Below are 18,298 nucleotides of genomic sequence, written 5' to 3'. Positions count from 1 at the left end.
GACTAAATACAAAGAATGCCTACGCAGTATGCGAACGTGTAACAAAATCAGCATGTAATTTGAGCTATGGCAATTGTAAAGAAAATATACCACAAAAAAAGTACCCCCAACAATTTTTGTGAGGGTGCGGTTGTGCTGTTATGTCCCCACTTCCCCTATATTTTAAAGAAAGTTATATTGGAAAATGTAACTTTAATAGTGTCAATACAATATGAGATATTATAGAGAACGTTATATTTGGAAAGATAACCTTTATAGTGTGAATGCAATACGGTTGTTTGTATTAGGAATGTATGAATTCATGTGGCTGGCAGCAGAAAAGAGGACAGGAAATATGATTTTTTTTTACTTTTTTGATAATAGTAATAATAAAATATCATTTTATCATATAATTTTTGAAAAGCATTTATTACCGCAGGAAGTCTTTTTATAAATTAAATTTAAAAATTCTAGAAACGCTGATGAACAAATGCGATCACGTGCTTCCACAAACCTTTCAACAGCAATTTCTGGCCGTTCTCTAAAGAGATACTTTAAAAATTGCTCACTGTAGCTGAATACTTTAAAAATTGCTCGCTGTAGCTGAATACTTTAAAAATTGCTCGCTGTAGCTGTAGCAACCCATAGCTTGCTGAGCTTTTCTAATTGAATTTATTCCTCGATCATCTATACCCAAACTAATGGCTAAATCAATTAGGCTAGAAAATGTTTTAAAATTAGGTTAGGAAAAGTTGTACCTTTATTGAGTAACTTGTCACAAAGCTTTTTTAAAACCAAATGTTGAATTGAAGATGAAAAACTACCAAAAGAGATCAGCAAAATTGAAGATCGATGCTGAAGTTGAAAGACTTTTACTGTTAATCGAGTATTTTATTTGCAAGTTATAACAATTTAACTCTCTATCCAAGATCTATATATTTTATAATCTGCTTTTTTTACATTTATACTCATTTACAATATGCCATATTTATAATCTTGAAGGAAACCTTTTCAAACATTATGTACAAGTTACACTAATCTAATCCTTCAAACTTCAAAGATTTTTCTTGGATTAATTTTAATTATCGTATTTATTTCCTGCATAAGTGCCTGTATTGAGTTATTTCCTGAAAAATAGAATTTTTCTAAGTCGTTCTTCAGTAACGAATTTGTAAAAATATTTAGCTTATAACATTCTTACTCTGTGGGAACCGAATTTTCTTTTTGTTTTAAAAAGTTATGCTCACAGTATGTCAATCAATTATTTTATTAAGTAGGGGAATTAGGGGCAAAATTGGATATACAGATAGAACCAATTTCGTAACCTTCGAAAAATGTTATCTAATATGGCAAAAAACATACTATGCATCGGTAAAGCTGTTTCCTTTCGCTTATGTCAAAAAGAATGCCTGTTGCGTTTCTGATAAGTTGTGCATAATAATATCTATTTTGATAAAAATATTATATTTACATCATAAAAATATCATAGTTACATCATCATTTCCAGACTTTTTTTTTGAGGATTAAGCAATATTTGATTTTAGTGTTAAAAACACGTGCTATGTAATAGAATATCACCGCACCTTAGAATATCACCGCACCAGTAGAAATAATGAAAACGAGGATGCGTTTTGAAGTAATAGAACTTAGTAGGGTACCGAATAATACAAGAACCTTCATAGTTTATAATAATAACGCAACAAATACATAAATGAAATTCATTATTAATATGTTGGTATATACGAAGTCCGCAAGACATGGTACTATAATTTAATTTTTAATTCTAAAATTGATGATTTTCTAGAAATATTTTACATATTTTCAACCAGATGTTATGCAATATTTTATATATCTACATGTATGTTGTTTTTTAACAAAATACATGGGCGATGTGATATTCTAAAAATATAATAGTATGTTTCTTAATTTTATTAAGGGGAGGTGATATTCTAACATTCTAAGCACTATCTAGTATGTTGTTTTTAAACATATTACATAAGGGATGTTATATTCTAAAAATATAATAGTATGTTTCTTAATTTTATTAAGGGGAGGTGATATTCTAACATTCTAAGCACTATCTAGTATGTTGTTTTTAAACATATTACATAAGGGATGTTATATTCTAAAAATATAATAGTATGTTTCTTAATTTTATTAAGGAGAGGTGATATTCTAACATTCTAAGCACTATCTAGTATGTTGTTTTTTAACAAAATACATGGGCGATGTGATATTCTAAAAATATAATAGTATGTTTCTTAATTTTATTAAACATTTAATACTGATGTTATATAATGTATTTCTTAATTTCATTAAAGTGATGTGTTGTTCATAGATTCGAGGCTGCAAATACAACTATGATAATTAGACAGAAAATACATTGAAAATGTTTGTAATTTATCTATGTTCTACATAACTATTTTCTGTTTTTTTTCTTTTATGATGTTTGCATTGCTTATATTAATCACTCGGCCTAAAGTAATTTTGATTTTCCTAAAATTATTAATTAATCTTCCTTTTTTTTCCTTGATTTTAGGTTCTTAATCTTCCTAGTTGTAGAATCACAATAAAAACCGTCAGTCTGTCAGGTTGTCTATAAAGTACACATTTATGTACAGTTTATAGACACCCCCAACGCATACAGTTTTGTAAAGAGCAAGGGTGTTAAAGATAACCTTATAAACATGTTTGGCTGTCTTACTTACAAGTTTTTTCTTAAACCTGATTCTTGATTTTAACAAAAGAATCTGTATTATTCCTCTGCCTTTTACTTGTCTGTCTGTTTTTAAATGCCATTTTAAATTGAGCTTGATTAATTAAATCCATAAAATGTACAATTAACAAATAGTTTGACTTATTGATATTTTATGATTTTATTCTCCACTTTTTATTTCAATCGCTATTTGGATCTATATTAATCGAAACTAAATATTAAGAGAACTTGAATGCCACTACATCTTTTATGAACCCATTAATTAAAAGCTGTACAAGTAATAGCGTTTTGTAGATTACAACCCCAGGCTAATAAATTTAAAATTTGTAATAACTCTTATTTATATATATATATATATATATATATATATATATATATATATATATATATATATATATATATATATATAATATTATATTATAATTATTAAAACGATTTTTTTTTTTATATTCTGTAGTTTAATTAATTTTTTTTTTCCATTTTAGATTTGGTACCGAGCAGCAGTTTTACACAGAAGTTTTTATATCTAGAGTTAGAAATTTGGAAACTTGAAAAACTCAACAAGGTTGCTGTTCAAGTTTAATGACGATGATGAAAACAAAATCCTACTTAAATAATATTTTTAATTTTGAAATTGAATGTACAATCAATAGCAAATTATACTGAAGAAGAGTTGAAAACTAGATTGAACTTTCCTAAACCAAAAATTAAAATCTAAAAATATAGAAGAAAATTTCTGGTCGTTGTGCTGTTTTTTCCTCATATAAATTAACTTTATTATTTTGCAGCTAATTTAGCCATTATATAATTTTTCCTTTCATTTATGTAATTTAAATGAAACGTTTGGATGCAAAAATGTTTGTAAAATTGTTTATAATATTAAAATAAACAACCGGCTAAAGGATTTTTATATGTTTTACTTTATATTTGTTTTTTTTAATATGATGTTTACATTGCTTGTTATTAGTTAGTAAATGTGAATCAAAGAAGAAGAGAAGATGAAATTGAGCTTCATATTTATAATGATTACTCTCCACTTATTTCGTTGTTAAGAAATTACAGTTTACGATACTTTATAATAAGCTTTTGACGCTCGATGTAAGAGGACTTAAAAATAATTAATTAAGCACTTAACAACGTTTTATTTAACCTGTTTTTACTAAAGTATATTCTTATTTAACAGTAACATAAAATAATTTTGTAAATCACTTTTTGGCTCATAATCTAAACATGACTAAGATTATGAGCCAAAAAATTCGATTTTCATAGCGCCCCAAAAAAATAGAGAATTTTTTATTTTTGAGTAACCAAAATTATTACCCCGAGCAACATTCATAGCAACTGTGCAACATAGCAACTGTTAACCTTTGTTAAAAATTGTTATTTAATTACCTAACTTATTATTTCACCACAACGAAATGTGCATTTTATATTAGTATACGTTACAAACGTGATATTTCAAAATTGAATTTTGCAATAACGCTATAATTATAAATTTATTAATTTCGATTTTTGTTGGAATGCACTCTTACGCAATTGTAATTGTGAAATGTCACGCACTAAAAAGTATATATAAAGCTTTAAATGTGCGATTTCATTAGTCACACAGTGGTGGAACAAAAGTTCTAGTTTTTGCCTCATCAGATCTGTAATGCTGACGAAACGGAGATAAAAACATTTTAAGTGTCCTAACACAAACGTGCTAAAATGGTTGAACACAAAGTATCTGTCAGTGTAACTTATTCTTTATAGTTATTCTTTTATTCTGTAAGTGCATTTCAAGAACACTTCATCATTAACATTTTGAGGTAATTTTTAACAAGTAGCTTATGTTGGTATATAATGTTTATCGATACTTTTAAGGTTACAAAATTGGATTTTTTCATCCAAATTCTTATCCACATTTACACCAGCAACAATGTTTAACAAGATCAGTTCCCTGCAAATTTTAACTCAAAATTGTTTCCTAGAGCTAGAACAATAAAGGCAACTAACCGCGGAAAGAAGAAAATTGCCGCCGGTATTTTAACATATACTTTAGAAAATCTCTAGGTGTTAGACGAAAGCAAATCCAAGAAGCAGAAAATGAAAGGTACTTGTTTTTAGAGACGAAATTTCCTGGCGGCAAATAAAGAACAAGACAGTAACAATGCCGCGAACTTGTTATACCTTTTAGTTTTTTTTTATCGTTTATTGAATGTTTTTTGAGTAACAAAAGAGCTTTTAATTTCTTTAAAAATATTTTCAAAATCGTTTTGGATCTTAAACTTATCATTTTTTTACCTGTTTTATAAAGAGTTGGTTCTTCAAATAATCTACTGTACCAATAACCAGTGATTAACTCAATATTTTTATGGTGTGAACTTGTTCGATATATATTTGGTTATTTCAGTAGTTATTGTTGTACTAAAATAACTGCTGTTTATTTCAGTACATTTAGTATCTGCTGTTTATTTTAGTACAACATGAAGTATTGAAATAATTGCTTTTTATTTCAGAACTCCGTGAAATACTGCAATAACCATAAAAAATACTTGTATATTGAAAGAAAAATTCATTATTTTATTCGTTGGATTATTATTTTATAATATGGTTTACAATATTATCATGATATAACAATATTAGCATTTAACGTTTAGATAAACAGTAACAATTGCATTTTACATTTGTATAACATTAATAATAGTAATTTAATTTTAAATTTATTTTAACGCTTTTGATGTAACTGGAGGTTTTCCAAAAATTCCAAAAAAATGGTACTTCACTTCAATAGCATCAATTTACCCTATAAATTTTTTAAATATTTTCTCAGGACTTCAAAATGGAAAAACCAGAAAAGAACAAACTTTATTTTAACAATATTGAAAAATATATAACGGAGGGAATATATCCAGCTGGGGCCAATGCTATAAACATAAAAAACGAAGTTTTTTCCGTAAAACATGAAGTTTTTACCGTAAAAAGCGAAGAAAAAAAAAGTCCATTGCTATAAACATTCAAAAAACTCCGTTTTTAAGATAAAAACTTCGCTATTAAATCCAATGCTATAAACGAACAAGGGAATCACCTTTTCAGATAAAAAATGCGTTTTTTCGAAAAAAAACTTCAGATAGATTTTTGATCTCAATTTTAGATATTTTCTTCGTGATTTTTGGCGGCCATTGTTGGAACAACGTTAGCGCTTCAAAATCATTGAACATTCTTTGTTTGTGTTTTTATGCAGATATTTTATAGATAAAGCTTAAAAGGATTTTGGTAACTTCATAATAAACTAATTACTTAAAATCTGCATTTAATCGATTATTCAGTTCCTTGTTATGCTTCGTTAACAATGCATGCATGAATTTAAAATTCCATACTTATTTATGAAGGTTTTCGATAGTAATTTTGGTTAAACAAATTTTTCATAGTGTTTGACTAAAGAAAAGTATAAATAGTTGATAAATATACCATATAATACACAAATACACAACAAAATAATACACAAATACACAACAAAATAAAATGCTGTTTAAAGAACTTAAAATGTTACTAGCAATAAAGATAAGAGAAAACAAAGAGGTTCTTCTTGGGAAGCTTAGTATGTTTTAATTAGCAAACTATTTAAATAAAAATATGTATTGCTACATTATATTTTATATATATGTATGTATATGTATATATATATATATATATATATATATATATATATATATATATATATATATATATATATATATATATATATATATATATATATATATATTTACAAATGTTATAGTATAAGTATGTAATATATAGTATATATTAACATAATATAAGTATGTAATCAATCAATCATATTTCTAAATAAAGATTTTACATTCAAGTTTATATACAAATAGTTATAAACTAATGTAAAGTAAACTACTAACAATGCTAATGATATATAACAAGGGTAATAATAATGGCAATTTAATCATTTTATTCAAAAACAGCAGAGATATATTACAGTATATAAAATTAACAGTGATAACATGATGTAATGTATAGTATATATCAATTTTATATATATGTAAATATATATATATGTAAATATATATATATATATATATATATATATATATATATATATATATATATATATATATATATATATATATATATATATATATATATATATATATACTTTCAATAGTTTTATTAACTTAATACACTAACATTGAAAATAGCTTCTCCTACACTGTATAATACGATAAATTGTGTTGGTAAAGATTCCATGACAGTCTCTGAGAACATGAAAAAAAACATTTGTGCCAATAAAATGAAGAAATGCCATTATTTGGAAAAGTACTGAAATGCTTTTATTTCGCTTAGTATAATGTTGCAAATCATCTTTAAGCCTAGTTTCTAAAAATTATAATACAGCTCTTGGGACTCGATACTGCTCTCGAAAAACGTTGTCAGAAACATCTTCGTTAAAAAAGCGACCATTAAACTAAAATGATATTGAAAAACAAAACAAAAATATAATTTCTGCGCCTATTTAGTATGATTTCTGATTTTGTTCGATAAAAAATCATTAAAAAAAACATCAAAATTTAGTATTTTTAAGTAATGTTTTAAACACCAACCTCTCGAGGCAATCGGTGGCGAAGCTAATTTTCTGCAACTTCGAAATCTAAGTCTTCGTCCGAAAAAATTAAATCCATGTTCCTACTTTAATTTTACACAGTTTTTTTAAACAATATTGTAAAAATATTCATAAAAGTAGAATAGACAGCACAGCATACTTAATGACTAATAAAATTCATTAAGTAGGCCTAATAAATAAAAATTACAATAAAAATTACTATTATATTACTACTATATATTACGGATAAAAAAGTTCGTGAATTTTAGTGACGTATACGTTTTATGCTTTATAGCAATGGCCGAAAAAAAATACAAACAGCGATAAATTCTTCGAGATTACGAACTTTTTTTCGTACGTGAAAAATTGCGTTTTTACGAAAGATTTTTTTTCTCGAAAAAAACTTCGAATTGTTTATAGCATTGGCCCCTGGTCTTGGAAAATGCGCCAGACGATCCCTCAGGGATGTAGCAGCAAGTTATTGTGTGCTTGGTATAACACCATTAATGTATAGACACCATTAATGTTTTCTTTGAGAGAAAATTTTATGTTTTACATATTTAAATATATTTTTAGATGGTAAGCTCAAGCGTAAAGTTATTATTAGTGGTAACTCCTTTCATGCGGATGTTATTTTGGATCTGGAAAAGAGAGTCAAAATATTTGTTGAGGAGCATGGCAGTCCTTTAGGAGGCCATAGTGGTCAAACAAAAACCATTGCTAAAATTATGGAAAAATATTATTGGCCTAATATCAGTGGAGATATTAAGAAATGGGTAAGTGGATTCTATATATATATATATATATATATATATATATATATATATATATATATATATATATATATATATATATATATATATATATATATAAATTTATTTAACAAAACACTTTTGTTAACAGGTAAAAGAGTGTAGCCGTTGTCAAAAATCTGGTCAACTACTTTCAATATCCGAACCTTTACATTCAATAAAGGTAAACTTGAATAGTAATCTTAACATCAAAATGTATTTAAAAATAATGCTACTTGATGTAGCATTTTATTTAATATAAAATTATTTTTACAATTTTGTTTATTTATAAAAATTACATTTATTTAATTATAATAATATGTATAACGACATTATAATAAGAAGAATTCCTGTAAATTTTAAAAAAAAGCAGTTTTTCTTTAGACTACACGCGTATGGGAAATAGTTGGCCTAGATTTTGCGGGACCGTTTGCTCAAACAAAAATGGGGAACAAATATTTTATGAGCTGTACGGATTTGTTTTCCAAATGGCCTGTTGCCTACGCGTTACCTAACAAGGACGCTATAACGGTCGCTAAAGCAGTTATAAATTTAGTGACAACCTTCGGGTTTCCCTCCGTAATAATTACAGATAATGGAACCGAATTTTGTAACGAGGTAGCTATTTATATTTGTAAACTTATGTTTAAAAAGGAATATATTTAAAAAAAATTTAATCACTTAGTTTATAAGAAATAATTTCGGTAATTTTTAGTTAAACGACGAAATGTATAAAATCTTGGGAATAGAACGCAGAAAAACTGCCGTCTATCATCCACAAACAAATGGGCAGTATGAAAATACTAATAAAAATATAAAAAAGTAATTTTTGATTTGATACTTTTGGATACAGCTTTGATTTTTCCTAATGTTTAAAGTAGAGGAGAAGGAAGTAGTTTAGGAATCTTAAATTAGGATTATTATTGGTGAAAGAGATGTGTTCTGGGTTGAGGAACGACTTTTTAATGCGGCACATAAACACTTAGTATTGCACTCATCATAACAAACTTATCGACAAAAAAAATTAAACTAAGATTAAAAAGATGCGCAAGGTTTCCTAACTTGCCTCCTTTTCCTAACTTGCCTCCTTTTTTATATAAAGCGATTACTTAAAATTATTTTAAATTTATTTTAAACAATGACTTTTTTGATATTTATTTGACATTTTCTCTTATTAGAAAAATCCGAAAGTTAGTTAACGATAACCAAACAAACTGGGATGATTTTATTGATATAGTTTTGTACCCACTACGGATAGAAAGGCAAACGTCGACAAAAGTGTCACCTTTTGAGTTAATGTTTGGGGGTCGCCCACCTGTTTGTTATAGTGAACTGAAAGAAGTAATTAAAGAATAGTATTATAAAGTTTTATATCCAAAATTATAAGATATCGTTAATAATTCATAGTTATCATAAAAATCAAAAGAGATTTGTAATTTAGGAGATAGGCTTTATTGGAGTTGATGAAGAAGAAGTAAAAGCAGAAGTAGAGAAGAGTAAGATTCATATCGATAACTTAACTAACTTGGTTACTAAGGTAAGGCACTTCAATTCTTCGATTTAATTTGCAGTAGTTAGCATTATTTGTAGAAAAGCTATAAGTTTTACTAGTACTAATAAGTTTTAATACTATATCAATTTTAGAATATCGAAGAAGCTCAAATCAAGCAAAAAAAATATTATGATAGAAGAGCTTTAAAAAATATTAAAATAGAAGAAGAATCTATTAAGGTTGGCGATAAAGTTTTGCTACTTGACATAAGAGGAAGAAGAAATAAAGGAGCTGCTTTTAAGCCAAGGTTTAAAGGACCTTATAATGTGTGTTGTATTACACGTGGTGGTAATTTCAAATTAAACGATGATAACAAAGTTCCATTGAAAGGAACTCACAAAAGATGTCATCTTAAGAAATTTGTTGAATGCGATTTAGATAAAGGTAGGTATGTTACTTAAAGAAACACATTTGTTTTGTAGTTATTAAATTTAAATTTAATTGTTTTTTTTTTTGAAATTTAAAAGAAATTACAACTGTAAATATCGAACAATCTTTAACGAAAAAAGCACTAGAAACCGGAAAAAGTTCTGTGGTGGAAAATGTAAAAAGTTAGTTGCCTTTTTTTTTTTTGACAGAAGTTTCACTTTTGCAAATAACTGCTAATATTTTTGTAACAATCGTTTCACGAATGATTTTTATCTTTTTAGAAGACTGTATTGTCAATTGTTTGTTCAACCAGGAAAGCCAAGTTCTCTATACAATAAAAACATTACATACAAGTAAGTTAACTAAAAATTCATACTTTCAATACAATTACCTTAAAATATCTATTATAAAACATTAAAAACGTTAAACATAAGAAACATTAAAAAGTGAATTATAAACTTTTAGTACATCGAAATAAAAATTGATGTTTTATTCTCTAGATAGAGCTGTTACAAAAAAAAGTTGCATAGTTGAAGATAGTGAAGGTATATTTTATTCAACGATGCCCTAAAGTAATTTAAGGGCTTTCGCATTGACCCTTTGTCAATATTTGATAAAAAAACATAAATTTGGAAGTTATACGAATATTATTAAAAGTATAAGTTGGTAATTTTATAACTATAAAAAAAAAAATAGAAAAATTTAAAACCTAGTTGTTGAGCCCAGCCTAGAAAAACAAAAAGTTTCATTGAAAGTATTTTTAAATATTATGTAAATTTTTTAACTTTTTTATTACTGGTTAGGTGGTAAGCTTTTTTATAATTTCCTTACAAGATTTAATATATTGTATTTCATAAATAGGTTACGGAATTATCGACTATCTTCGTAAAGTAAATCCTATAAAAGCCATTATGGGTATATACCCAAGCCTAGGTGGTTGCAAGGTTTATGACTACTCCTTGCAAGATACCTTGAAAGACTGTCTTAGTGATGAAATTGTTTATATTTACCTTAAGCTTTTAGCAAATAGTCGGAATAAGGTAAAACTTGAAATGAAAAGGCTGTATTTATTCGAAAACGTTTTAATATATACAATATTAGACTAAATGTTATTCCATTTTTCTTTGGTTTCAAGTACCACATTGAAGTATTGGCACCAGCGGGTGTACTTTCACTCGAAGAGTTACCAAATCAAACTGACCTAATACGCATGCAGCCGGAGGTATTTACAAATATCAGCTAAATACGAAAAAAAGATATTTTATATATATACACACAGACACACATATATATATATATATATATATATATATATATATATATATATATATATATATATATATATATATATATATATATATATATATATATATATATATATATATATACAGTGTCTCAAAAAATTATCCGACCAAACAAGTTTTTCCCAAAAAAAAATGTTTACGCTCTAAATTATACTAAAAACAATGAATAGCGATACTTTTTTTGTCTGTCATTTTAATTCTATTGGGAATAGTATGTTATTTAGCGTTCATATTTTTTGATTCATGCTTCAGTTGGTTTATTATTTGTCCTAAGAGGAACTTAGTATTGAATAGGCTTGTAAAAAAATTATCCGACCAAGCGATATTTAGGTAAGTTTAATTAATTTTATGTGAAATTTGTTGAAATATTTTAGCAAATTTTTATACAATTAATGAAATTGCATAACAAAAAACTGTTTTTTTGTAGTAAAAAAAAAAATTATGTATAAAAAAAAGGTTTCATGTTTTTTTAAGTAAAATGGTGGGAGGTAAACGTCACTGGACTGTTTCTCAGAGAAATTTAGCTGTTGATCTAGTCAATCAGGGTAAAACCTATCGTCAGGTGCAGCAAGAGACTGGAATTCCTCATAATACAGTATCCGACATAATGAAGAAGTATAATTTGATCGGAACGACAGCCACAAAAGAAGGGCAGGGTCGCAAAAAAAAGACTTCTAAGAGTTTTGATAGAAACTTAATTATACAAGTCAAGAAAAAGCGCTTCATTTCTGCTCGAAAACTGGCTGAGCAAGCTGAAGAGAATTATGGAATAAAATTATCCCATCAGACAATCAGAAATCGTATCCGAGACCAGGGATTTCAAGGACGACTTGTGCGTAATAAACCATATTTGAGTAAGAAACACATGAAAAGAAGATTGGAGTTTGCTAAGAAATTCAAAAACATGCCGTTAAGTTTCTGGAAAAAGATCCTGTGGAGCGACGAATCGAAATTCAACTTAAAGTCATCTGATGGAGCCCAAAAAGTTTGGAGAAAAGCCGGAGAAGCCTATAAATTAAGCTGCGTAAGAGGAACTGTCAAGTATGGCGGCGGTAACGTGATGGTATGGGGTTCAATGGCTTGGAAGGGTGTCGGAAAACTCCAATTTATTGATACTTTAATGGATCAGGTGCAATACAGAAACATATTAAGGCAAAATTTGAAGTCATTTGCTCGAAAAATTCGGCTAGGATCTGATTTTACATTTCAGCAAGATAACGATCCCAAGCATAGTGCGACTAAAACCAAGGAGTGGTTTGCTGAAAATAATGTTGAGGTCTTGGAATGGCCCGCACAATCACCGGACCTTAATCCCATCGAACATTTGTGGGAAATTTTAGACCGAAAAATTGGAGATCGGTCATTTTCCAAAAAAGATACCCTCAAAGTGGCAATTGAAGAAGCCTGGGAAAAGATTCAACCAGAAGAAACAAAATCTTTAGTTGAATCAATGCCTAGACGTCTAGAAGCTGTAATCCAAGCAAAGGGAGGCCCAACAAAGTATTAAAATAATTGTTTTGTTATATAATAACTTGTTATGAAACAAACAATGTGTTTGGTCGAATATTTTTTTGACAATAAAAAAACGACCTAAGTTCCTTTATTTTAAGACTGAAAACCTTGTGATTCATATTTTACATTAAAATAAATAAAATCTATTTAAAAACATGTTCTTTTATTTTCATTAATCTTGAGTTTACCAAAAAAGTCTAAATTTATGAAAATACAGCACTTTTTTTAGGAAAAATATTTTTTAAAATGTTTGGTTGGATAATTTTTTGAGACACTGTATATATATATATATATATATATATATATATATTACATATTAATGTGAAATATTATCTTTTATTTATAACTGTAAAAATTTGTTTCAGAGTGAGTTGTTTAAACTTGACATGTTAATATGCTGTATTGTTTCAAATTTCCATTGGACACTTACAGTATGTAAAAATACTTAATTATTTTTAAAGTAATAATTAATTTCTAAAACTTATATAGAAAGGTTTTTTTTATCATGCCCATACCGCCAAGGGGGGATGAGGTATCGTTGGTGGCGCTGGACCTTCATTTCTTACTAAATCTCTTTGTTTCACGCAAGTTTTATCAAGAAAGATTTTTATTTGCTATTCTGAACTACTCTTTTTTTAAAAACAACCCCCCTGTAAATTTTCCCAGTACAGATCTGTTTATGGTACAGTATATAATATAAGATTTAGTAAGCAATATTTTTTTGCTACTTTTATCCACAAAATACATTGTTCTTTTAAAAACCTTTCTATTATATGCAATACTTTAACTTAAAATACCATTATTAAAAACTAGCCACATAATTAAAATATAATTTTGGTAAATAATTTTGTTTTAGATAATCAAACCTAGGGACAGAACGATTCATTATATGAACCCTATGGGTGAACATGAAAGTGCTGTTATAAGAGAAGAAATAAAATGGAAGTATGATGCTCAAATGAAGTTGCTTGTTTTTTATGAATTTAGATTATATCTTGTTTTTCATTTAATAAATATAATTCTATCTTAGTAGTTACTTGTCACAGAGATATGGTGTAACCACAAAATTCAAAATATATACATCCAAGCATGCAAAACAGGATGACAGTGTATCATGTGGAGTGTTTTGTCTGAAGGTAAGTTAATTCTTTTAGTTATTATATAAATAAGATTAAATTATATGAAGTCCAGGCTCATCTTATATTTCTTTATACTTTTATCTATCTATTTTTTTTAAGTTTTTGCTTATTTTTTTAAAACCATGTGTTAAGCTCTTAACTATAAACTTCAATTCTAAAATTTTAATACTCTCAATTTTTAAACAATTTACTATCGCTATATAATAAATTATTTACAAACATGGGGCGCCTATAAAGTGTGTAAGCAAATAAACCATGAATTTTGAATTCTCCCTCCTCCTCTAAAAATCAAACAATATTAAACTTTTTGTTAATTCCACATTTTTCTGTATTTAATGTCAATTTAAAATGGCATTTAAAGACAGACAGTCAAGTAAAAGGCAGAGGGAAAATACACATTCTTTTATCAAAAATAAGAATCAGGTTTACGGAAAAACTTGTAAGTAAGGCAGCCAAACATATACATAAGGTTATCTTAAACACCCTTTCTCTTTACAAAACTGTATGCGTTTGGGCAATCCCAGATTCATGTTTATGTACTTTATAGACACCCCCTTGCTTTTTTCATTTCATACAATCATGCAAATAAAGATATTTTAAAAGTATATACATAATGAAAAGAAAAAATTAAAATATATTATAAAACCCTTATTGTGTAGTTTGCTGAAAATGTTATAAATGGGGAGGAGCTGGTACATTGTTTTCCAGTTGAAGAAGTGAATAACTATAGAGAAAGAGTGGTACAGTTGCTTTTAGATGAAGGAGGTTTGGTTATAGTAATATTTACAAAAAATTTACGATAGAATAAAAATAAACAAAAACATTAAATTATTCAAGCTTAAATTATTAGGTCAAAAATTCTGGTACAATACAGTGTGTCGCATTTGTGGAAACAGAAAAGGTCTAAAAACAAGAAAAAAGCAGAAGTTAGATGAATGGGTAATAAAATCTTTGTTCCACTAATTTTTTATTATTATGTTTCAATTAGGGAAAGAATTATAAAAAAAAGATGTTTTTTATAGATAAAATGTGATATTTGCATTCCAAATAGATGGTATCATATGGAGTGCATAGCCTATGAAACCAAAAACAGCATATCGTTTTGCTGTGGAAACATTCATCTTTAAAAGTATGTTAAGATTTATAAGTATAAAATTTTGAAGATATTATTTATGCACATATATTTACTATTACAATTCCTTTATTAAATCAAACTCTAGGCTTTATTATTATTATTATGATTTCATTTGAGGTCTTTAATACGTATAATATATAAATATAAAGCATAAAACATCAGTAGAAGAAGTACGTTTTCATTTATTTTGTTAAAAATTGTTTCAGATAGTTATACAGAGATATTTGAACTCCTAAAAGTTGGAGCTATTTTTCAACTTGAGACAGAAGAAGTCTTTGTACTACAAAGAAAAAATAATTTTTAGTTTGATTTTGAATTTGTTGTGTTTAAGGAGGTTTTTCAATTTCTTAAAACTAGGTTGGTTTTAAGAAAAAAACTAATTATTATTGTTATTATTATTGTAGATTTTTTAATTTTGGTTTAGATTTTTTTAAACATTTGCTACAGTAAATGATATATTATAATGAACATAGGTTTAGTATGAACATAGGTTTAGTATATTTGATATGATAAAATATTCGATTGATTTAAATAACTACAACTACACTTTCACTATAGGTTTGGTACATGGCTGAAAATTCTTCAAGCAAAAGAAAAGAATTAAAAAATTTTATAAAATTTTGTATATAAAATGCTTTATTGTAATATATTGGTTTATATAATATGATAACCCTGATAAAGACAAAGTAGACTTTTACCTGTTATCAGCTTCCAAAAAACAAATACCAAAAACTAAATACAATTAGATGTAATGCATTAGTATAACTAAGAAAAAATTAACAAAAAGTTTCCAATAATGTTTAAAAAAAATTGTATTATTTTAATAAAAACTAAAAAACCTTGTACACCAATTTCTAAATTAAACGAAGTTAGAAGTGTTGGAGCAATTTTTTACAACCAGATGCTCTTCCTGGCATTAACCATTTCTTCAGATCAAGACTGACGGTTTTTATTGTGATTCTACAACTAGGAAGATTAAGAACCTAAAATCAAGGAAAAAAAAGGAAGTTTAATTAAAAATTTTAGGAAAATCAAAAATACTTTAGGCCTTGCGAATAAGATAAGTAATGCAAACATCATAAAAGAAAAAAAAAGAAAATAGTTATGTAGAACATATATAAATTACTGAGCTCTTTTTTTAAATATAATCAAAAACAACAAAACAAACATTTTCAATGTATTTTCTTTCTAATTATCATAGTTGTGTTTGCAGCCTAGAATCTATGAACAGCACATCAACTTAATGAAATTAAAAAATATATTATATACTATCAGTATTAAATGCTTAGAATATGACATCGCCCATGTATTTTGTTAAAAAACAACATACTAGATAGTGCTTAGAATGTTAGAATATCACCTCCCCTTAATAAAATTAAGAAACATGCTATTATATTTTTAGAATATGACATCGCCCATGTATTTTGTTAAAAAACAACATACTAGATAGTGCTTAGAATGTTAGAATATCACCTCCCCTTAATAAAATTAAGAAAGATACTATTATATGTGTAGAATATGACATCGCCCATGTATTTTGTTAAAAAACAACATACTAGATAGTGCTTAAAATGTTAGAATATCACCTCCCCTTAATAAAATTAAGAAACATGCCATTATATTTTTAGAATATCACATCGCCCATGTATTTTGTTAAAAAACAACATACTAGATAGTGCTTAGAATGTTAGAATATCACCTCCCCTTAATAAAATTAAGAAACATGCTATTATATGTGTAGAATATCAAATCGCCCTTGTATTTTGTTAAAAAACAACAAACCAAATAGTGCTTAGAATGTAACATCCCCTCATATAGATATATAAAATATTGCATAACATCTGGTTGAAAATATGACTAGAAAATCATCAATTTTAGAATTAAAAATTAAATTATTGTACCATGTCTTGCAGACTTCGTATATACCAACATATTAATAATGAATTTCATTTATGTATTTGTTGCGTTATTATTATAAACTATGAACGTTCTTGTATTATTCGGACGCACTCGGTACCCTACTAAGTTCTATTACTTCAAAACGCATCCTCGTTTTCATTATTTCTACTGGTGCGGTGATATTCTAAGGTGCGGTGATATTCTATTACAGCTTCCATAAACCTTTCAACAGTAATTTCTGGCCGTTCGCTTTAGAGAACGGCCAGAAATTAAAAGCTAAAAATCATTTAGTGACAAAAAATTTAGTGACCTGACATTTTATTAAATAATTAATTAATTTAATCAAGAAAGCTTATGAATTTAATTTAATCAAGGATTAATCTTGGATTGATTAATAATTAATACTTAGATCAAGGACGTATTAATAGATGAACGTTCAACGCATTGTTATAGATCAAAGGTGCCGCCATTTAGCCAAAAACTGCGTGTTACAGTCAATTTTCTAAATTCCTCCCTCAGTAAACCCATTACAATTATGCATTTTCTGAAGCTTATGGTTACAAAAGACAAAAAAATTAATCAAGAATAGTTCACAAATCTGAAAAAGGTTGATTTTTCTCTTGAATTTGTGATTTTTTTTTTTTCGTCCTAGTTATAAACTTTCTTATTTTCGATACCTAAATCGCATTTTGTCTAAATGTATTATAACTAAAAGTATCTTAGCCCTTTCATGCGCTGGGTTGTTTTGTAACAACAAATTAAACTAAGCTTCCCCAATTCAAATGGTGCATTCTAACCGATTGAAAACAATATTATTTTATAAAAGAGAGTTGAAAAAGGCTGTAGAAAAAGTCTCCTTCAACATTTCATAGTATCACTGTCATTTTGTAGATAATTTTTTAAGGGTTATGTTAGTTATGGGAAAATAATTGGAGCATGAAAGGGTTGATGTTAATGAAAAACTATTGATTTCAGAAGTTGGAAAGAAATATTAAGTATGTATTTTTAATGAGCACTTTTGATAAAGTATTTTTAAACAGTCAGTCATGTAAAGCTACTTTAACTTATAATGATCCATCTATTAATACGTCCTTGCTTAGATGGAGTTGGTGATACAAACACTTAATTCTCAACCGTTTTTTTTAAAGTTTGTGCCTCTTAAATATAAATGTAAAAATTATTTTTTTTTTAAATTTATTTACTTTTTTATTTAATACGCTAGCCACTTTTGTTATCCGATCATCGGAACAACCTGTATTTCGGAACTACTCGCTAGTCGGGTAATAAAATTATTATTATCATTATTACTAT

General features: G+C 27.0%; 1 protein-coding gene and 1 long non-coding RNA gene across 2 annotated transcripts; both read left to right on the top strand.

Moving 5' to 3' along the window:
- The first annotated feature begins 1,579 nt into the window (after positions 1–1,579).
- LOC149877336 (uncharacterized) lies at positions 1,580–17,126 on the top strand. The gene is made up of 4 exons (XR_016448084.1): positions 1,580–1,739; positions 3,181–5,416; positions 15,973–16,537; positions 16,765–17,126. It is a non-coding gene; the product is annotated as an uncharacterized LOC149877336 (long non-coding RNA).
- Positions 8,507–15,080, top strand: LOC149877337 (uncharacterized). The gene is made up of 13 exons (XM_090074238.1): positions 8,507–8,695; positions 8,793–8,899; positions 9,256–9,418; positions 9,519–9,614; positions 9,722–10,013; positions 10,860–11,038; positions 11,134–11,220; positions 13,180–13,245; positions 13,671–13,759; positions 13,845–13,950; positions 14,613–14,718; positions 14,804–14,892; positions 14,976–15,080. Exons 1-13 carry the CDS (start codon positions 8,522–8,524, stop codon positions 15,078–15,080), a joined length of 1,659 nt encoding a protein of 552 aa, XP_089930364.1. The 5' UTR covers positions 8,507–8,521.
- Positions 17,127–18,298: the final 1,172 nt, after the last annotated feature.

This window comes from Hydra viridissima, unplaced genomic scaffold (genome assembly GCF_058129835.1).
Source record: "Hydra viridissima isolate aposymbiotic clone 2 unplaced genomic scaffold, HvirCarnegie_v1 scaffold_16, whole genome shotgun sequence".
Taxonomy (NCBI): Eukaryota; Metazoa; Cnidaria; class Hydrozoa; order Anthoathecata; family Hydridae; genus Hydra; species Hydra viridissima.
The sequence above is the reverse complement of the archived record's forward strand: the minus strand, read 5'-3'. Positions and strand labels throughout refer to the sequence as shown.